Source organism: Theropithecus gelada, chromosome 5 (genome assembly GCF_003255815.1).
Source record: "Theropithecus gelada isolate Dixy chromosome 5, Tgel_1.0, whole genome shotgun sequence".
Taxonomy (NCBI): Eukaryota; Metazoa; Chordata; class Mammalia; order Primates; family Cercopithecidae; genus Theropithecus; species Theropithecus gelada.
The window spans coordinates 6,968,364-6,987,883 of record NC_037672.1 but is presented as its reverse complement, the minus strand read 5'-3'; the positions used below and the strand labels follow the sequence as shown (position 1 = coordinate 6,987,883).

Genomic DNA, 19,520 nt, shown 5'->3' with positions numbered 1-19,520 from the left:
TTCAGGGTTAAGGTGGCATAGTTATGTCACTTTCACTTTTATGTCCCCTCTGAGACATTTTTAAGAACTTGATTTAAACAAAATAATGTTTTCCCTAAAAATGGTCCACCTCTCCCTCTCTGATCATGACCCTGACATCATGAAGGGTGTTTGCTTCTCTGCCCTGGATGACAGATGCTCAGAGTCAGTAGTGGATGACTAATCATGGCCACTCCAGTGTCCTCATCACTGGCACATTTGTTCTGTCCTTCCTTGATCCTCAGTCCTGCTATTCGACTTCCATCTGATTTCACCATATGCATGACAAATCACTGTGGACATCTCAAATCCTTCGTGCAAAAAGGCAGGGAATGAACTGGGTATCTATAGATAGGCTGAATGTCACCCTTGAGAAAAAGCATAACAGGCCTCACACGTTTTTTGTGTACTTGCAAATTAGAGCAACTATTCAGCCTGATGTGATTTTTACTTGATCTTTCTTTTCTGGTCATCTTCACTGTTTTATCAAACACACACACACACACCCACACACAAACACATTTACACACAAAAGGCATACACTTACATTTACATACAGACACACACTGGCACTCACACACACAACTATGCACACACACACACACACACACACAGAGGCAGTGGCTTTCCTAGCATGCAGACCAGCCCATATACCCTCCCTGCTTGAACGTAAGCTCTCCTTCCTCCACTGGCCAATGAAGAACGTTTACAAGCCTCTGAATCTCTCTGAGCCTCAGTTTACTCTTTGGAAAAGAGGGGTGATCTACTTAGGCTGCCTTTCTCACAGTACGATGCATAGAACTAGGTGAGAGGTAATGGCAATTGTGCCAAATGCTTGGACTAGAGCAAAAACACATGGGATCGGTACTCATGAAGCTTCATTTTTAACAATACTCTGTAATCATTATGGTGGACACTCCTTACTCCTCTTACAACTGAGCAGGCCTCCCCTCTTCCGTGGCTCTATTAACAGCCAACAGCTTCTGCAGGGCTAGGAAGCCATGTGCCTTTGTTTGCTCAGTGCCACACCCAGGATGCTCTACTCACTGCAGTGGGCACAAGAAACCGCTTCAGCTAAGTTAATCCCCAACTGTGCCATTCATTAAAAGAAAAAAAAAAGCCACGCATGAAAGAGAGCTTTATAAATATTTCAAACAGTCCTTGGGGGCAGGAGCTAAGTATTTCCGCTTTTTCGCTCTTCCATCCCTAACCGGCTACTACATTATCTCAGAAAAAGGCTGAGATGGAAAAAAGAGGAAGAAACCACCATCATCGTCAACATGAGCAGAACGATCAGCCTCCTTGCCTTTGCCCATGCTGTGCCCCTGCCTGTGATGCCCCTTCACCTCCTCCACTCTAGTTCCCACCTCTTCAGTCTCTGAACTCATTGGCAGAGCTACACCCTTATCCCCACTGTGCAGATGAGACAGCTGAGGCTCAGAGGGGCACAGGATGGTTCAGCAACAAGCAGGTGGGGACCTGGGGATGAAGCTGAGAGCTATGCCTGCTACCCCAGCACTTCTTCCCATGAACCACACTTGATCCTTTCTAAGCCCCCAGGCCTCTCCGCAGGCCACACACCCTCGCTATCAGAAACATCTCATCTGCCTTCATGATTTGATCTAACTATGCAGAGGTTGCCCTGGGAAGCAGAGGGTGGGCTCTCCCAATGCCATCTTTCCTTCAGTTTCTCCAGCACACCAACTCCTTTGCCTCTGGGGCCCCAGGGGCTACACGAAGAACCCCTCCCTCCTCCTGTGCCCTCTGCCTCCCCTAGGACCAGGCTGAGTGTCCCTGCTGGGGCCTCCTTTGCCCCTCCATGTGATACCTTTAACACTTCACTACCATTTCAGGCTGAAATGTCAGCCTTGGCTAAGCTCTAGAAGGACCAGGGCAAACCCATTCATCTCTTTCCCACTGTTCCTGGCACCCAGCACTGTGCCTGGCACGGCAGTCATTTGACAAACCCAGTCATTTGACAAACCCATTAACAGCCAATGGGTTTGCATTAACTTGTCAAATGACTACTATGGAACAGGTTAAGGTGCAGCCATTTGAAAAGCCACAGTGCTCACCCATTTGTTACATGGCATTTAAGGCAGGGATCTGGTTCCTGTCACAACATGTGTATGTGTGTTATTAGCAAAAGGTCCTCAGGAAGATGAAAGGCCCTACCGTGAAGCCCCATAGAAGTGGATCCTCTCTGATTTGTTGAAGGTTTTGATTTGTTTAACATCACAAACCCTTCTGGCTGATGTGAGCCAAATGAACACAAATGATCCTCATCAAGGCCCTCTTTCCCAGGAACTAAGCATAACTTACAGCCTCTCTCTCCTTCCCATGCTCATTGAAACCACCTTTAGAGGCTGCTGGAACCACTCATTTGATTTCTCTTTACGTACAAGTTGACTAATTGTTTCACATGAAGAACTAAAGCAGCAAGACCTGTCAGCAGATCTGAAGCCCTTGTCGTGCACCTAGCACACTAAACGCTTTGGCAGGGTCACCTAGGATGTTCAGGAGTCCTGTGAAGGGGCCTACATTGTACAGCAGAGCACTGAGGTTCAGAGGCATCAGACACCCAGCTCCATCGGCTGGAAAAGCCAAGGCATCTCCACTCCAGAGGGTGAGAGCCAGTAGGCCCAGTGACCACTTCAGCTTAGCAGACTGGGACTGCACACCTTCTAAGGCAGCATCCCACAGACCTGCCTTGCAGGCCATCCTGTTAGGTTTCCACCTTGGAGACTGGGGACCTGAGAGCAGCAAAGACCTGCTGTGGGCACACAGCCTCAAACCCAGAGCTCCTAACTCCTGAGTCACTGCATCACCCCTGACCCCATCACCTGCCTCGGTTCCCTTGGGAGGCAGGGTTAGAGGGTCCCAAGGCAGGGACTTGCTCAAATATCACCTGCCTTCTTCTCACATTGCCCAGGAGGGAGCAACCATACCTCTTCTGGTGATTCTCGACCAACTACAGTGTTTACAAATGGGCCACCTACACCTCTATGTCTCAGAGGGCAGAGCTGAGGGACGGAGAAGAGGTGGTGACCACCTCTGGATGGGGGCTTGGCAGAGGCCTGCTGGCAACAGCTGAGGCTGGGCCCAGGAGGAATTTTCTAACTCAAGACTCGGCCCAGAGCTGGGGCGGATGCAGAACAGTGCCGGGGACGCAGGGGGCCTGGGTTCCCTCCTGACCCTCTGGTGGAGGCCCTCAGCCCATGCTTCAGCCTCAGGGAGCTTTACATGGATAATGCCACCCGCAAAGCCTTGCTGCCCCGATTCAAAGAAATAGGCCTGCAATACAGGACAGGCCACTGGCAGGTGAGTGGAAGTGTCAAATCCCTCTGCCTACCCAAGGCTGCCCTCTGGCAGGTGCCCTGCGACTGTCCAGGAGCCTGAATTTTGCATAAATGAGCAGGCTCAGTCTCCAGTAGTCAAACCTCAGAAGTCACCCTGGAAGATTCCACCACGCCCAGAATCCCGCCTCCAGGCCCCGGGCTGCTCCTGCATACATGGGCTCCAGTGGTCCACATCCCTCAGGAACAGTCAGGCTCCACCTTGATGCCAGACAGGAACTGGCGCGGAGGGCCAGCTCCTGACCGCTGCGCCCTCAGCTCCCCACCCCGAGACAAAGCGTAAAGACGGGGGTTCCTTTGTTTCCGGCCACACCCAGGGACGCAGCCCTGCTGTTCTGCCTCCACTACCATCCCCACCCTCTCGCGGCCCAGCATCGGCAGCATTAACCCTTCCCGGGCCGCAGCCGCCAGCGTCACCCCATTAGGTTATTTTTAGCTGCGGGGAGAGGTGGACCCAGCTTCCATCATGGCGCTGTCCCTAGGTCCCGACTTCCACTCCATCAGTAGGGGCGGGGAGCGGGGAGCGCTGGTTGATCTTTTCCCTCCTCTGGCGGGGGAGGTACCCGGTTGTGAGGTGCATGGGCCGGACGGTGCGGGGCCGAGCGAGGGAGGCTCAGTTCGCCCTCCCACCCCCGCGCGAGGCCTGTGGGGAGGGGGTTCGGACCCCGCCCCTCCCTCTTTTGTTCGGCTCCGCATCCTCCCTGTCCACGCCATCCTCTGGCACATCCCGTGGGGGGAGGGGGCGGCAAGCCCGCGGGGAGAGGGACTCCCAGCTCCAGCCCCGCCCCGCCACACGGGGCTCCCCCACCCCCATTGTCCCCAGAGGCTGGGGGAGGGGGCTGAAATGCCGAGACCGGCCCCGCCCCACCCGCGGCGACGCAGGAGGCCTCGGGGGCCGCCCCTGCAGGCGCCCCACGGATCTGGACCCTGCCGGGTGCCCACCCCCAGCCCACGAAGGCCAGAGTGGGGCAGCGGGGGTGGAGGCCGCTTACCGTGATGTGCGGGATGCTCTTCTTGCCCTGGTACGACATGGCCCCCTCTGGCGCCCTCGGCCCGGCCGCTGACCTGCGGGGCTGTCTGACTCGGTCTGGCGCTCTCGGCCTCGCTCCCCGCGGGCGCGCTGACAAAGGCCCGGGAGGGATGGAGAGAGGGACGGAGGCTTGGCGCCCGTGGATGCCCACGCGCGGCTGCCCAGGCTGCTCGGCCCGCCCGCCGCCGCTCCGGCTGCCAGCACCGCCCGGCTCGGCGAGGAGGGCGGGAGAAGGAGGAGGGAGAGGCGAGGGCGGGAGGAGGGGGCTGCAGACAGCTCCTCCCGGCGGCGCGGAGCGGAGCCCGATTCGCCCCTCTCGGCTCGAACCAGGAAGCGCTTCCCTTCCGATCTCCCACTCCGCCCCCGCCCCCCACCCGCCCAGCCCCGCCGACCCCCGCCCGTCGCACACGCCCTTGGCGGGCCCTGGCCTCGCTCTCGCGATCTAGAGAGTCTGGTTTTCAGGGCTCGTTTAAAAGAAAACGACGGCGCGGTCAGGGCCCGCTGGCGGCGCCACAGGTGTGCGGCCGCGCATCTGTAGGCCTCCCCGGAACATCTGCGGGGGTGTGGGGGGAGGGAGTGTGGGACTCGGGCCAAGGACCGGCCCAAGCTGCTGGGAACGTTCTTGGCCCTCCAGGATCGCACCCAACGACTGCTCCCCTCTTGCCTCTCCTTCCATAGCCTCCGTTTGTCCTTTCCGAGTGCCTCTCCCTGAATGCACCAAGCAATTTTTCCATCTCGGACCCCAAGCCTTTATTCACGCTGTACCCTCTCTCTGAATAGTCTTCCCCAGACAAAAGGCTGCCCACTCCCCTAGACCCATCTCCACTGCCTTCCCCACCGCGAAGCCTCTCCCTGACACCCTCTCCAACTTAGCATTGAACCAGCCTTCCCTGGGGGCCTCTAAGGTGGAATCTCCGTAACTGGCAGAGGTAACAGCAGGGACAGAAGAGTCCGGCCTTAATTAATGCTGACCTGTTCTACTCCGACAGCAGCTCCCTCACCATACAGCAGCCTGGCATTGGGGTTGTAGCAGGACGAGCTGCAGACATAACTCCTCAGACAAGGAGCGTTGGCAGATTCGCGTCTTAAGAGCCGAGCTCCCGGCCGAATAAAAAACCACTTCCTTCTTTAATCCGGTATCTGAGGAGTTTTGTTTGCGGCTGGTCCTGCTACAGGGCCACCGGGTCACCCCGCAGAATTGCCTCCAAGACAGCAGGTGTTTGGAGGGCTGGGCCACTGGCACCAAGGTCTCCACAGCCCTGGGGACAAGCTGGGAGTCAGGAGGATTAGGGTGCTCCTGCCTCCCAGTAGTGTGGACACCAGCCCCGGGGTCCATGATCCAGATGTTGCTCCAGAGGGAGGTGGGCAGGAAGCCAGGTCACAGCTTGACAAGGTTCATAACAGCAGAGGGGAAAAGATGAAAGATGGAGGAAAAGGGGGAGTCCCAGCCAGCCCCCACCTCACTGAACAGGTGCCCCAAGTCCCCAGGCAGAATAAAACACCAACCTTATCCACCACTTCGCTGTTCATTTTCTGCATGCGAAATCCAACCCCACAGGTCCTATGAAATAACTCATCTTTTCTGCTTCCAAGTTGTCATCCAGAGCGAGGGTGGCCAAGTCTATGATACAGCTCCGCCAGCACCCTGGTTGGGGGTTGGGGCCCTGACCTCCACCATCCCAGAGGCCATTCCCCTAATCCAGGGCAGGAGGCCAGAGACACCTGGGCCTTAAAATAGAGGTGAGGTTTTAGCTTCACAGATAAGCCAGCTCAGTATCCCCAGGAACACTAGGCATAATTTTCCCATTTTACAGATAGGAAATTGAGGCTTACAGAGGTAAAATGATGTACCCCAGGTGCAAAACATATTAGCTGCAGCAAAGCAGCATGGAGAAGCCAGGTTTCCCCACACTGTTTACAACTCATTTCCCTCCACGCATTCATGCATCCCTGGCTCTCAGCGAGGCCTAAAATCTTTGTCAATGACCGGAAATTGCAGGTGGGGACACTGTCCCTCCCCAAATCCTACATTCCCTTCCTTGGAATTGTTAAGTCCTAGGTTCCACGTACCAGGGCGTTCCCTGGGGTCAGTCTGGAGATTTGAGCAGAAAGCCCCCAGAGCAAGGGACAAGACCACGTGCGTATCAGGGGGAGGAGCATCCGCCTGCCACTGGCCAAACAGATCGCTGCTCCCAAGCAGATTTCGCCGGTACAAAGCGCCGCAGACGCTCAGCCTCCAGCAGCGGCAATCGTTGCGCCTGCGCCGCAGAAACCCCTCCTGCAGCCCAGGGAGAAGCCATGTGGGCGGGGGGGAAGGGCCGGGGCACCCGTTGCAAATCCCTGGAGCTGTGAGGCCCGCCCCGGAACCGGAGCCCGCTGTAACCCAAGCCTCAAGGCTACTCTGCCAGCAGAAAGTAAAACCCTCCCTCCGTGGAGATCGGGAGCCCCTGAGTTCCACAGTCGCGAAGCTCGAGTGCTGTCGGAGCCCTGGGCGCGCCAGAGCGGCTGCCTTTTGTCCGGTCCCTGAGAAGCCATGGAGAAGGGCAGAGGGGGCCACATGGAGAAGAGGAAGGAATAGGGGAGAGGAACCGGAGAGGTGAAGCGAACAGCGTCTCCAAGCGTCAGGGCGCAGCTGTGGGGCTGGCCCAGCCTGCGCCCTCGGGGTGATGCTAGCGTTGGTGACATTGACCGCAGCTCCAGAGGAACTCTCCTTGGGACAGCTACGGGCAGTGCACAAAGCGCCCTCGCCTCTCGGTACACCACCACGCTTTGAAGAAGGCCAGGAGAAGACGGCCACCCCCATCTGACAGATGGAGAAGCTGAGGCTCAACAGAGCAAAGCGCCTTGGCTGGAAACCCAGGTTCCCTGGTGCTGGTCCGGCTTCTCCGCCCGCGACCGAGAAGCCTCCCCATTGGCCTCGGGGGTTTGGATCCCAAGAGAGGTCGGAACACCAGGGAAGGTAGTGGATGGGGGAGATAAAGAAGGGATGGGGGAAGAGGAGGCTGGACTCTCGCACCATCTCCCTTTCTGACCACCCCCACCACCATACACACACACACACACACACACACACACACACACACCCTTGCTGTTGGACCTCTCCCTCGCGAGGCGCCGACTTCAGGACCACGGAGAGCTCTGGAGCTGCAGACAGCCCGCCCGGGAAGGGATGGGGCCCGAAGAGGCCCACCACCGTATCTACCAGCCCCCTGCTCCTATTCCTCCAGGAAGCCCTCCCAGATATCTGCCCCGATCAAGTTCTGCTTCCCTCCAGGCTCACTCTGGGTCACTCACAGCATTTAAGAGGGGAAGGTTTAATTAAAATGATAATGATTGTAATAAAAGTCAGTAACAAACATTTATTGAATGCTCACTACCTACGGGCATTAACTGATTTAATTATCACAATGAATCCGTCGCTCACCCTAACCTGGGAACTTCTGGAGGGTGGGGCCAGGTTGCTGAGCCAGGGACCTAGCGCCTACCCTGGGCCCGGCACCTAGCAGTGCTCCGGCTTCCAGGTGTGGACCAATTCGAAAACTCCCTAGCCCTCGGGTGCTTCAACTTCCGTTTTTCCGGCACCTGACCCTGGATCTTGTCGGTCCAACCAAAGGCTATGCCGTGCATCGACCCTTCTTCCCCCAGTTCCCTGGTGACTCCCAGCTCAAGAAAGAATACCCACAGGGCCCAAGCCCTAGCGTTCCCTCTCCCTGATCCTCCCGGCCCCATGCTCAGGTCTAGGAGGCTAGAGATCCCGGTTCAAATCCCAGCTCTACCTCCACCTTGCTCTGTGAAGCAGGCACATTGGTGTGTGCTGTGGAGCTCAGGAGTGCCCCTTGAATATATTGACGCTTGAGGACAGGGGTTTACGGCTCCAACTGCCCGACGACCTAAATCCTTAGTCAAATCCTTCCCCCCAGCAAGCATGAGGGGAGCACTCGGGAAAAAGCTCCTTCCAGCTTGAAGCTGTGTGGCCGCAGGCGACTCGCGGAACCTCTCCTGGGGCTGGCACACAGTAGGTGCTCTATAATTACTACCGAGTGAGTGGACGGATGAATGGACCAACGCGGAACGGAGCTCCAGTTCTTTTCACAAAATAGAATGAGGGGTCTGGGTTAGATTCATCTCAGAGGTTCCTTCGCGTTTTAAGCGTCCATGCGGTGGCTTTAGCCAACTTACTTCCCCTCTCAGAACCTCGCTCTCCCTTTCTGCAGAAAAGGAGCCCGGACTGGACCCGGGCGATCCCTTCCGAGTCTCACGGACCACGCCGGCCAGCCCTGACCCAGTCGCCCCAGCTCTAGGAACCTCTTGCATTATGAAGTGGGGGAGGGGCCGCGCCGTGGCTCTCCCCAGCCTGGCGGCAGCTGCCCCAACACCCGAAGCGCAGGCATGGCCCTCGGGCGCCCCATGCCCTGGGTCCTCCCGGGCCCCGCCCCCCTCGTCCGGCCCGCGCGCGCCCCGAGGGTACCTGGCCATTGTCCCGGCCGAGGGGCAGGTGGCGGGGCGCGGGGCAGCGGATGCGCAGCGCCGGCGGCCGCTCGTCGCGCTCTCCGGGAGAGCTGACCGCGGAGCCCGAGGGCTCGCTCACGTCGCTGTTGGTGTCCTCGCTGCCGCCCGGCCCTGGCAGGCCGACCGCGTCGGGCCGGCCAGCGCTGCGCGGCGTGCGGGCCGAGCCGCGGCGGCCCACGCTGTAGGCGTCGAAGTCGATGGTCTTGTTCTCGTAGGCGCCCTCCACCGCGGCGAACATGCCGCCGTACTTCTGGCGCGGGGTCTGCGCCGCGCTACCCGGTCTGGCCAGGTACACGGGCAGGTCGTCCTCCGTGTTCCACGCACGCCGCCGGTCCGCCATACCCGTCCAAGGCCGGCCACCCGCCGCGCTCCCACCCGCCCGCCCGCCCGCGGCCCTGGCCACCGCCGTGCCCCGCGCTCCGCGCCTCGGTGCGGGCCCGCGGCGGCCCCGGCGCGACTGCGGCCCGGGGAGGGGAGAGGCGGGGCGGGGCGCGCGCCGGGGCGGGACTGGGGCGGGGCCTCCGGGCGGCTGCGGGCTAGCGGCGCGGCCAGCTACAAAGGACCGGGAGGCGGGGACCGCGGCTGGGGCGGGGAGGGATGGTGACGCGCCCGAACCGCAGCGCGGAGGGCGGGCCGAGGCACCGCAGTGCCCTCGCCGCACCCCCATTCTCCGCCCCCAGGCGGAGCGCAGGGCGCGAGGAGAGCGTGGGGCAGGAGCCGTGTGGGTACACTCGCGCGCCCATACGCTCTGGAGGCACACGCGAGTTCATACCTGCACACCAATTACGCCAAACACATGAGAGATGCACAGACATGCTGGCATACACACGAGAGTCAATTACACATGCTCTCCCGAGATACACAGGGGCTCGATAATGCACACCATACTCAATGTTGCACACGCATACATATATATGCTTGTGCACATTCCAAGTTCATTACACGCAACAGAAATCCTCATTGTCTCACAACCCCACTCACACATAGCATCACACCAAGATTAATTGCACAACTGGAGAGGCACATGCGTTGGACACACCGTTCATTCCCTCAGTATTATTTTGCTGAGCGCCCACTAGTGCCTAGCACTGTTGTAGGAGCTGGAAACAGAGCCATGGACAAAATAGACCAAGTGCCTGCCCTCCAGGAGCGGACCTGCTGAGGAGGGGAATTGGAGACAAAAGCACCTATATGGTGGGCCAAGGGGTGGTAAGGTCCAGGAAGGGTGGTGCAGCAGCCAAGAGGGACATGCTAGGGGCACATTCCGACAGACACATAAAAGAAATACATTCTTGCGTGAGAACCAGTGACACACACATACAGGTGCATGACAATGACACCACACAACACACCAATATCAAAGGCAAGCTCAAGGCAATTCCACACTTGTGCATCGTAAACTGGCAACAGGACACCCACACACAAGTCCACACCAGGAATAAAGGAAGTCAAAAGCTTAAATGAAAACTCTCCAGAGAAAGACACACAGAGACAGAGATGACCACACACACAGCTGGCAGTCAGCCAGATGGACAGATATTCCCTCATTCGAGGGGCACAGTCGACCTTTGTTGCTCCTGGAGCTTGCAGTCTGGGCGTTCTGGGGCTCCTCTGTCGTGGAGGTCGCTCTGCTGGGGCTCTCCTCTAAGGCCAGGCACCACCTGCCTCCTATAGACACCTTCCCGTATTTCTCCACGATTATCAGGCAGAGGATCCTGCAAGTCCCTGGGGACCCTGCAGTCCCAGCTGCACTTCCTGGAGAGGCAGAATTGCCAGCTGCCGACCCCCTCCTTGGGCCAGTCTAGACAAGCAAAGTCAGGACTGGGTGGGGACTGCAGAGGGGAGCATCAGTGCTTCTTGCAATGCCCCCCCACCCACAGCCTTGCGTGCTGGGAGCTGTCCCTTCAACCCCCGGCCCTGCCAGCTGCAAGCCAGAGCTCCCGCAGTGTGGCCAGGCTCCAAGAATACCAGACAGACAGATGGATTCATGTTCTTGTTTTATGACTCTTCGGCCCCATGGACTGAGGATCCTGGGGCCATCAGATCCATGGCCTCAGCTGACACCTCCCTGAATCTACTGTCTTTCAACCCTGCAACAAGGGGTCTGTGCAGAAGGTAGGTATTGTTACCTGCCCACTCTTGGAAGAGGAAACAGGAGGGGAGATGTGAAATGGCTCCCTCAGGGCCTCAACCTCAAGGAGATTCAGCCAGGCCTAGAGTGTGGGCTCATCCACTTGGTGGGAATTTAGCAAGTTCTTTTTCTGTGCTTGAGAGAGAAGCTAGTGTGGGGACACAGATGAGTATTTCTAAGTCTCTGCCTTCAACAAGTGTATACTCTAATGGGGGAGAGTGCTGAATGCGAGAATAGACAGTTCCACACACAGCCTCCATCTGCCTTCCACCCACCACAGCCGCATCCTGGCTCCTCTTTCCTTGTGTCCCTGGGTCCACTGTGCAGATTTGCCACAGGCACTCCTGTTGAGGCCTGTCGGCCTCCAGGCTATCACGCAAGTGTTTTCGATTTTTTCAATGAAAATTTTTCTCTGTCTGGTGAAATACTATTCCAAGCCCATTCCAGGCAAGAACAATTCATGTTGAAGACCACATAGAAACTTCTTCTAAAACCCCACAAATGTTCAGGGTGACATAACCCAGAGAAATATCAGAAAACTCAAGAATCTGAGTTAGGTGGAACTTTGGAGGCCAGGCCTCCTACTGCATGCTTGAATCTGTTCTCAACATCTTGAGGACACAGTTTCTCAGGCTTTGCTGGTGGTGATGGAAATCATACTGTTTTAAAGAAAACACTTTCCATTGTGAGAAAGGGCTGGGCAGTTGCCAAGATTAGAGGGAGTGACACAAGCAAGGAGCTGAGAAAGGGCTGACTTTATGCAGAAGCAGGAAAGGATCTTCACAGCTTCTGCTTATAGAAAGCTTACTACGTGCCCGGACCATTGTAAGCACTTAACAGATAGTAACTCTTTTATGCCTCGCAGCAACCTTGAAAGTACCATTTTAGCCTCATTTTACAGATGAGAAAACTGAGGTTCAGAGACATAAATAACCTGTCCAGGGTCATAACTGGCGAGTAAGACTTCAAGGTTTAAACAGAGTAGTCTGGTGCCAGAGTCCACATCGAAACAACTACCCTTTCCTCTCCTCAAGAGCCTGACTGAGGTGATCCCACTGGGAGATAAGAGATAAAGGGACCTGGTTTAGGCAGAAGAGTCTAGGTGGTTGAGTTAGAATCCCGTTTTCTATGCAGTCTTGGGCAACGAATCATTCGACATTCATCTAACACACCTTTGTGGCGCCCACTGCGTGTCACTGACTTTATATCCCTTCCTCTCACTCTGTTCTCCCCCTGCAGAGGAGGCAATCGGACCCTCCTGAAGCTGCCTACTGTGCATAAGGGTTCCTGCACACACAGGTCATTTCTGTGCATCATGCTCCGCCTTACACACTGCTGGATTCCTCAGACAGCCCCACGTGGCGAACCAGGCCACCTCCATCTTCAGGCTGGAGTGCTGAGGATGACAAACCTTAAGCCCATTGCTCAAGTTAACCACTGGGAAGTGACTAAGCTGGGATTTCAACTCAGGTTTGTCTGAGTTTTTTCCACACCATCTCATCTCAAGGTCAGTAACCCAAGTGCAACAGAGAAAGGGAGGTAGGAAACAAAACCCAGGGTATAAGGTTGGAAATGCACCCTCCAGCTTGCAGGGAGACAGAGAGGAGCAATATCTGCCAGGGACCAACAAAGGCAATATCTGAGAAAATTGCCCCCATCCTGACGACAGCTGTGACCTCCCCCATCCCCCAACCCATCCCTCAACTGCTCCCAGTCCTCCTGAGAAAGAGTTCTTATAAGTGAATTACACCACTACATTTGGCGAAGGACAAACCTTGAGCTCATCCTGTCAGACATAAAACCTTCTTCCTGGGTGATGGCAGAGAACTGAAAGGAACATGTCAGATGGGAGAGGACAAGAGGCCAGTTCAGGTCCAATGTGGATTTTGTTTTGGCAAACAAACAAACAAAAAATTAATTCATTGCAAAAAAGAATGTTTTCAAACAATGAAGGAAAGGGGATTGTAGTTTATCATTAGGTATATAGTAATGGATTATTGTCTTCATCTCAGATATAAGAAGAGATGTTCAGAGAAGTTAAACAAACTGGTTACATGGCTAGCAAGTGACAGAGATGCAGTTTAAATACAGGCTCATTTGATTTTTAAATGTCTGCTTTTTTCTGTGGCCTCCAAATCAGTACATATGGGAACTGTGGTGGGCAAAATAATGATGCTCAAAGATGCCCACACCTGAATCCCTAGAATTACTGCCCATGTTACTCCACATGGCACATGGGACTCGGTGGCTGTGCTTAAGAATCTTAAGATGTGGAGATGATCCTGGATCACCTGGTGGAGCCAGTGTCATCACAAGAGTCCTTTTAAGTGAGAGAGAGGCAGGAGAGTCAGAGTCTGAGAACAGGAGATCAGAGAACAGAAGCAGAGGTCAGAGTGAGAGAGATCTGAAGAAGATGGAAAGGACTACAAGCCAAAGAATGTGGGCACCTCTAGGAGCCAGAAAAGGCAAGGAAACAGTTTCTCCCTGGAGCCTCCAGAAGGAAGGCAGCCCTGCCAACGGTTGTAGCCCAGGGACTCTGACTTTCAGAACTATAAGATAATGAATGTGAGTTGTTCTAAGGCAATGAGTTCATGGTCATCTGTCAAAGCAGCAATCAGAAATTACTACAGATATATAATGGATTATAAAGGAAATCATTTAATTATTTGTGCAAAGTGGATTTGAGTATCAAGAAAAGCATTTATTCCCCACCAAAAATCAAGGGACTCCTAGCTCCATTGCCTTTTTATGTTACGTCAGGGTCGACAACACTTTGTAACAAACCATCAATAAATAAAACATTCAAAAGGGGAAAAAAACCCTTTAATTGTGAAAAAGCATACATTTTAATGTACAAAATTACACAAATTATACATTTAACTAACATAGAAAAATACATCTCAGTAACAAGAGAAAATGCCGGCCTATTTTACACAAATGGAGCGATCATTACAAATCCTGAAAACCCAAAGGGAGGATTGAGCCCGACCCACAACTGGTCGGGAATCCAGTGAACATCTCCACGGACTGATGATCTCACTGCAGGCAGGCATCGGAGGACAGCTGCCCCAGGATCCGAGGCAGGTCCTGCTGAAGAGCTTCCAGAGGGGAGGCATCGGGTCGTGTTGCTGGACCATTCCCATGTGAACCAAGGCAGTTCACTCTGGGGAGGGGCAGGACTTGGCCTGCCAAAATTCTCAGCCTTGAGTTTATTAATGAGGACACATAGGAGACCTTCTAGATTCATGCAACCGCAAGGTGTAGAGTTATTGTGCATTTGGGATTCAGCAGGAAAGTACACAATTTCTAAACTGATGTCTGTGCTTCACAGCTTTCATGTGACTTCTGTCCAGGATTTAACCTGGAAGAACTAAGGAGACCACCAAGATGAACTTGCCAGCCTTGCTTATCACTCTGCCAATGACACCCACGCCTCTTCCCTGCCTTCCCTGCAAAAGCTGGTTGTGCAAACCTGAACTGCGAAGAGATCATCTTATTCCCCCAACTCAGGTTGGTAAGATAGGCCCCAGCCTCCCACCAAAATGTGTTTGTGCCGAGCCCATTTTCAAAGGGGTCAGGGAAGGCTCCCAGCATCCACTGACATGCTGAATGCTTTAAGAAACGTGCTATTTCTTTAATCCTCACACCTTACCCACTATTTCCATGGAGGACTTTGAGGCTAAGAGAGGTAGGTACCCTGTCCAAGCTTGCACAGTTAGTCAGTGGCAGAGCTGTCGTGTGTCTGGCCCCATAACTCACTCTCCTACTTCTGTTAGGTGCAGACCTTGTCCTTGTCCACTAAAGAATTAATGGTTATAACGTCACTGCATAGACATTTATTTCCCCCATCACTTTCAATGTCCTATTTACAAATATTATATTACTGACTCAAAGTTGATATCAAGTTTTCCGCCATTTTTAACAATCCCATTCATTTGTCTCTCTCTTCTCTCGTTCTGTCATCACATAAAGGGATCATCAGCCCATGCTTGGACACAGCCTGCTGGTGTTTTCAGAGACAAAAAAAAAATGTGTTGGAAAAAACTCATTTTTGAGCTATCAATTCTTCTATTAGTCTTTCCATGACTTAAGACATTACATTTACACTAAGGATGCAGAAGTCAGGCTTGTATAGGAGCTGTGCTTTCTGAAGCCAGAGTAGGATTTAGGGAAGTTCACACTGGAAAGAGAAAACCCAATCCTTCAATCCCAAGTCTACTGAGTTCTTGAAAGCGGTTTTAGGTCCAAGGTACAAATTATCTGTTTTTAGAAATTCCCATAATACAGAGAAGAGGACTGAATACATTAACAAACCCCACGGATTTTTTCCTTCTACACCACCTTAAGGCACCAGATAATTTATTTCAAAGTCAAGTAGGAACACAGTTGGCCATTGGTGCACATGTTGAAGATAAATCTACTTTTGTTTGCTTACCCAACTGGTAGATATATCTATCATAGAATATCTCTTTCTGGATATTCTGGAGTTTAGGATGCAAACAACTGCACCCAAGAGATTCATTTAGTGTGTCTATTGTACCACCCAATTATATTATCTGAACCTTCATGGAATTGTGCAGTGACCAGTCACCAAGAGCTCAGCTCCAGTCTCTGCCACAGTGGAGCTCAATGCAGTAACACATCACGCATTTCATTTCCATAAGAAACATCAGCTGTTTAAAAGGCCCTCTGAGGGTAGAGTTACAAAGCCAACTCATGGTCAAAAATACTCCAAAGATAAGAAGCTTCCTCCTGTCGACTCTGAGGGCACATTTCTTTCCTAGCCATGAGTATAAATAAATATGAGTCTAACACAGAAGAAACCACAGTAGTATTTTAGAACTTAATTAGCACAGGGAATGGGAGAATGGAAAGAGACTATGTGACTGTATTCCCATGGTTCTCCCCCAGCTGCCCATTAGAATCACTGGGGAGTTTTTCAAATAGATCTCTGCCCAGGGCCCCACTCAATACAACTTGATTTAAGTGGCCTGGAGAGAGGCCTGGGCATCAGATTTTTTAAAAGTTCTGCAGATGAGTCCAACATGCAACCAGGGTGAAGAATCACCACTACAGAATGCAGTCTTTACATCCTTCAAATGACCTGGAGGGGGTAAGTGGCAGGGCTGCAGCCCCTCTTACCCTGCCTGGACTCCCAGCCCAGAGCCCGTCCCAACGTATGGCACTGTCTCAACAGAGAAAAAAAGATTGTGTCTAAAACATGTCAGAAATGTCTAGCACCCTATTCTCAGAAGTTGGCTGAGTTCTCAGAAGGTTTCACATTTCAAACCTAGAATTTCACCCTGGAATCAAAGGGGAGCTGTGAATCTCTTTAAAAAAGCTCACCAGCCTGAAGGTGAAAAGCCCCTCTCAAGTTTACAAAAGTTTACTCAATAAATTGCTGAGTAAAACAAATAGAAAGGACCTCATCTGTAAAAGGACTTGGGTTCCCTGTTCTCTGCAATGATGGGTAACTAAGCTCATATAATCACCTCATTCCAAAGCAATTCAAAAACCTTTGATCAGTTTTGATGCTTGATTTCACACGGAGAAACTAGGTAAGGAAGGCTATGGAAGGGTGGATTGAAAGCTCAGTCATGTAAGTCTATCCAAAAAGTAGGTGAGTTTCCAAGATATCCTAGGATTCAGGGCTTCCCCAGGGTGAAATGCAGGCATGAATTCCACACAAAATGAAAGAATTCCTTAAACTAATATCTATTGCTAGATGATGCCATATAGATTGGAACCCAGTAGAAAATTAGTTGCATCAGACCAAGACCTAAAATTCTGAATCAGAAGAGCCTGCCCCATGGCACGGTTGGAGAATACTGCATAATGACATCTGAACCCAGGTTCACTCCCATCTGCAGTCAAGTGGTTTTGTCACTGGACCGCACATGTCAGGTAACCTCTCTGGGAATCAGTTTCCTTGCCTGTAAAATGGGGAGGAGAAGGATGCTTACACTAGATGAAATCTGAGGCTGTCTCCAGCTCCAACAATGGATGTTTCTGGATCTGTCACCTTAATCACTGCCCCACTGGCTTGCCTGGGAAGGGTAATGGCAGGGCCACTCTGAGCACACAGCCCACATTGGTCTGCAGAGCAATCAAACCACACTACCTCAGCGTGTCCCCGCTGCCGCCACACCTCCAACATACCTATTTTAAGAACAGTGCCTAGCAGTTCACGGGGAAACGTTGCCATGCCAACTTGCTGGCTGTTGCTAATCATAATCTATGAATGTGCGGTACCACCATCTGACAAGTATTTCTTCTCTTCCCTAGCCTGTGGACTTTCTTCCGAATTGTCATATGACAGATCACCTTGTTCATAATGGCACACAGTAGGTGTATAATAAATGTGCATTAAATTAATGACATGAGTAGAGTATATGCATAAGACGTAAGTCTGCAAAATGCCTTCCCAACCAGTTTTTCCATTACTGCGCACAGTAGGTGCCGAGATGGGTCTCTTATTACCTCCATTTGCCCAGCAAGTAAACTGAGGAGGGCAGGCCACTTTCCCTAGTCTCAGAACTAATAAGTTGCAGAACCCAGATTGCAGCCTAACTATGCTGGTCTCAAACCCTAACCTCTTTCTCCTACATCAGGTGGTCTCTGTCATCTCTCTAGACCAAAGTCAAATAACACCAATTCTGTATATACATGTAGATCTTACAAAGAGCTTTCCATCCATATTCCCATTTCATTCAAAGCCTAAAGGTAAACTAAGAGGCAAGGCTCTCTGGGGCCCACACCTGGCCCACAGGGTGTCCTGTGTGCAGTGGAATGGAGTGTTCACCCCAGGAGTGCTTCACTGGCCTTGCCCAGGGACCCTGGAAAGGACTGAGGGGGTAACAGAAGCAGCACAGGCGGGCAGAATCACCATGCTGTCTAAAGGTCTGGGGCCCAAGACAGGTATGTTCTCTGGTACTGGCAGAGAAGTGGGTGGGGTCCAGATATGCAGGAATCACACAGACAGCAACAGATGAGCCTTCCAGGTGAAGCCAGGGCCCTTAGAAAGGCAGCTCAGAAGAGGCACTTAATGAGTACTCATGGAGCGACTGACCAGACTTACGCAGAAGTCCACCCACCAGGGCAGCAATTTGGTCTACTCTGTTCTCTCCTAGAACCCCAGGGCCTACTGTGGTGCCTGGCGCTTAGTGGTGCTCAATCAATGCTTGTTCCTTGAATGAGTGAATGAAACCTGATGACTGACAAGCCTCAGTGGGATGCTGGAAACCACACTTTTCCTTGTTCCTTTTTTTGAAGATATTTGGAAAACATGCCATCTTTTTAACCTAGAAAACAGATTTCTGCTGGGGAAAGCAAGGAAAGGAATTAGACTTTATTAAATGTCTACTATGTGCAAAGCACCTTCCATTTCTCATTTCTCCCTGTGCTGTCAAGGACAGTGATATTTTCCCCACTAAACAATGGAAGAGTTTGCAGTTCAGAGAGATGGGCTCACCTGCCCAGTGCCCTCAGTGGCTAACGCATCAAGCCTAGGTTTTGAAATCAGGCCAATAGACTCTGAAGCTGGTCATTCCTATGATGTTACACCTCTTGCCGGGTTGTGTTCTGTAGGAAGAGGATTTGGAACCCTTGGACGTGACCTTACTTGTTAAAAAGTAGCATTTATGAAGCATCTGCTGGGTGCCAAGCCCTCACCAGATGCCTTTCCTTCCCTGCCTCAGTTAATCCTTGGAATAGCCCAGTGGGGAAAGGTATGGCCCCTTTTCCTGTCTTGCAGATGAGAAAACAGAACCCCAGATGCTAGGTTGCCTGACATGGCCTGTGCTTTTAGTAACACCCCTTCCCATCCCAACTGCATTTGATGGCCAATGCACATCATCTCCTTCTGTCTTCACAATACTTCATGAGGCTGCAAGAGAAGGTGCCATTTCTCCCATTTTCCTCCAAAGAGGAAACTTAGGTTCAGAAAGTTTAAGGGCTTTGTCCCAGGGACCTGGGACAAGCAGGTGGCAGAGCTGGAAGTAGAATCAAGGCTTTGCAATGCCCAGTTGCAGGCCCTTCCTGCGTTTCGGCAGTTGTATCACTTCCTGGCCAGTGAGACCTCAGGCCGCAGCCACCCGTCCTCCCTGGGCCTCTGCATTTTCACCCATAACGGGAGGGTGCTGGGCAGACGAGGTGTCACCAAGCCACAGCCTGTGGAAACCAGACAGGCTTTGCAGTGAGTGGAGGGGAAAGGAGCGGGGGCCCTGCAGTCCACTGGGTGGGGTGCCTGTCAGCGGGGGAGGGAGCGAGCTGGCTTCATTCACCTTTGACTGTGGCCAGGAAGATCGAGGCCCAGTGCTGTCAGATCCACTGATTTTCCACGAGAAGCCAGAAATCCAGATTCGTATATGAAATCTCTTGGTTTTTCAATGTCACTTGCTAACTCCAATGTTAAAAAATGCAACATAGGTTTTTGTACACCTGTGTTCATAGGAGCAATATTCACAATAGCCAAAAA

At 52.8% G+C, this 19,520-nt stretch overlaps 1 protein-coding gene across 4 annotated transcripts in view; it reads right to left on the bottom strand.

The window, feature by feature from the left end:
• CRMP1 (collapsin response mediator protein 1) overlaps nucleotides 1-9,366 on the bottom strand; it is a 71,235-nt gene extending 61,869 nt beyond the window's left edge. The window contains exon 1 of one of the 4 annotated variants that reach the window (XM_025384743.1): nucleotides 8,873-9,366. In XM_025384743.1, coding sequence (XP_025240528.1) covers nucleotides 8,873-9,253 — 381 coding nt within the window. In that variant the 5' untranslated portion in view covers nucleotides 9,254-9,366. Of the gene's footprint in view, nucleotides 1-3,530; nucleotides 3,955-4,366; nucleotides 4,750-5,910; nucleotides 6,512-8,872 lie in introns of those variants that run through there. The other 3 variants (XM_025384745.1, XM_025384744.1, XM_025384747.1) reach the window with 3 other exon arrangements.
• Nucleotides 9,367-19,520: the final 10,154 nt, after the last annotated feature.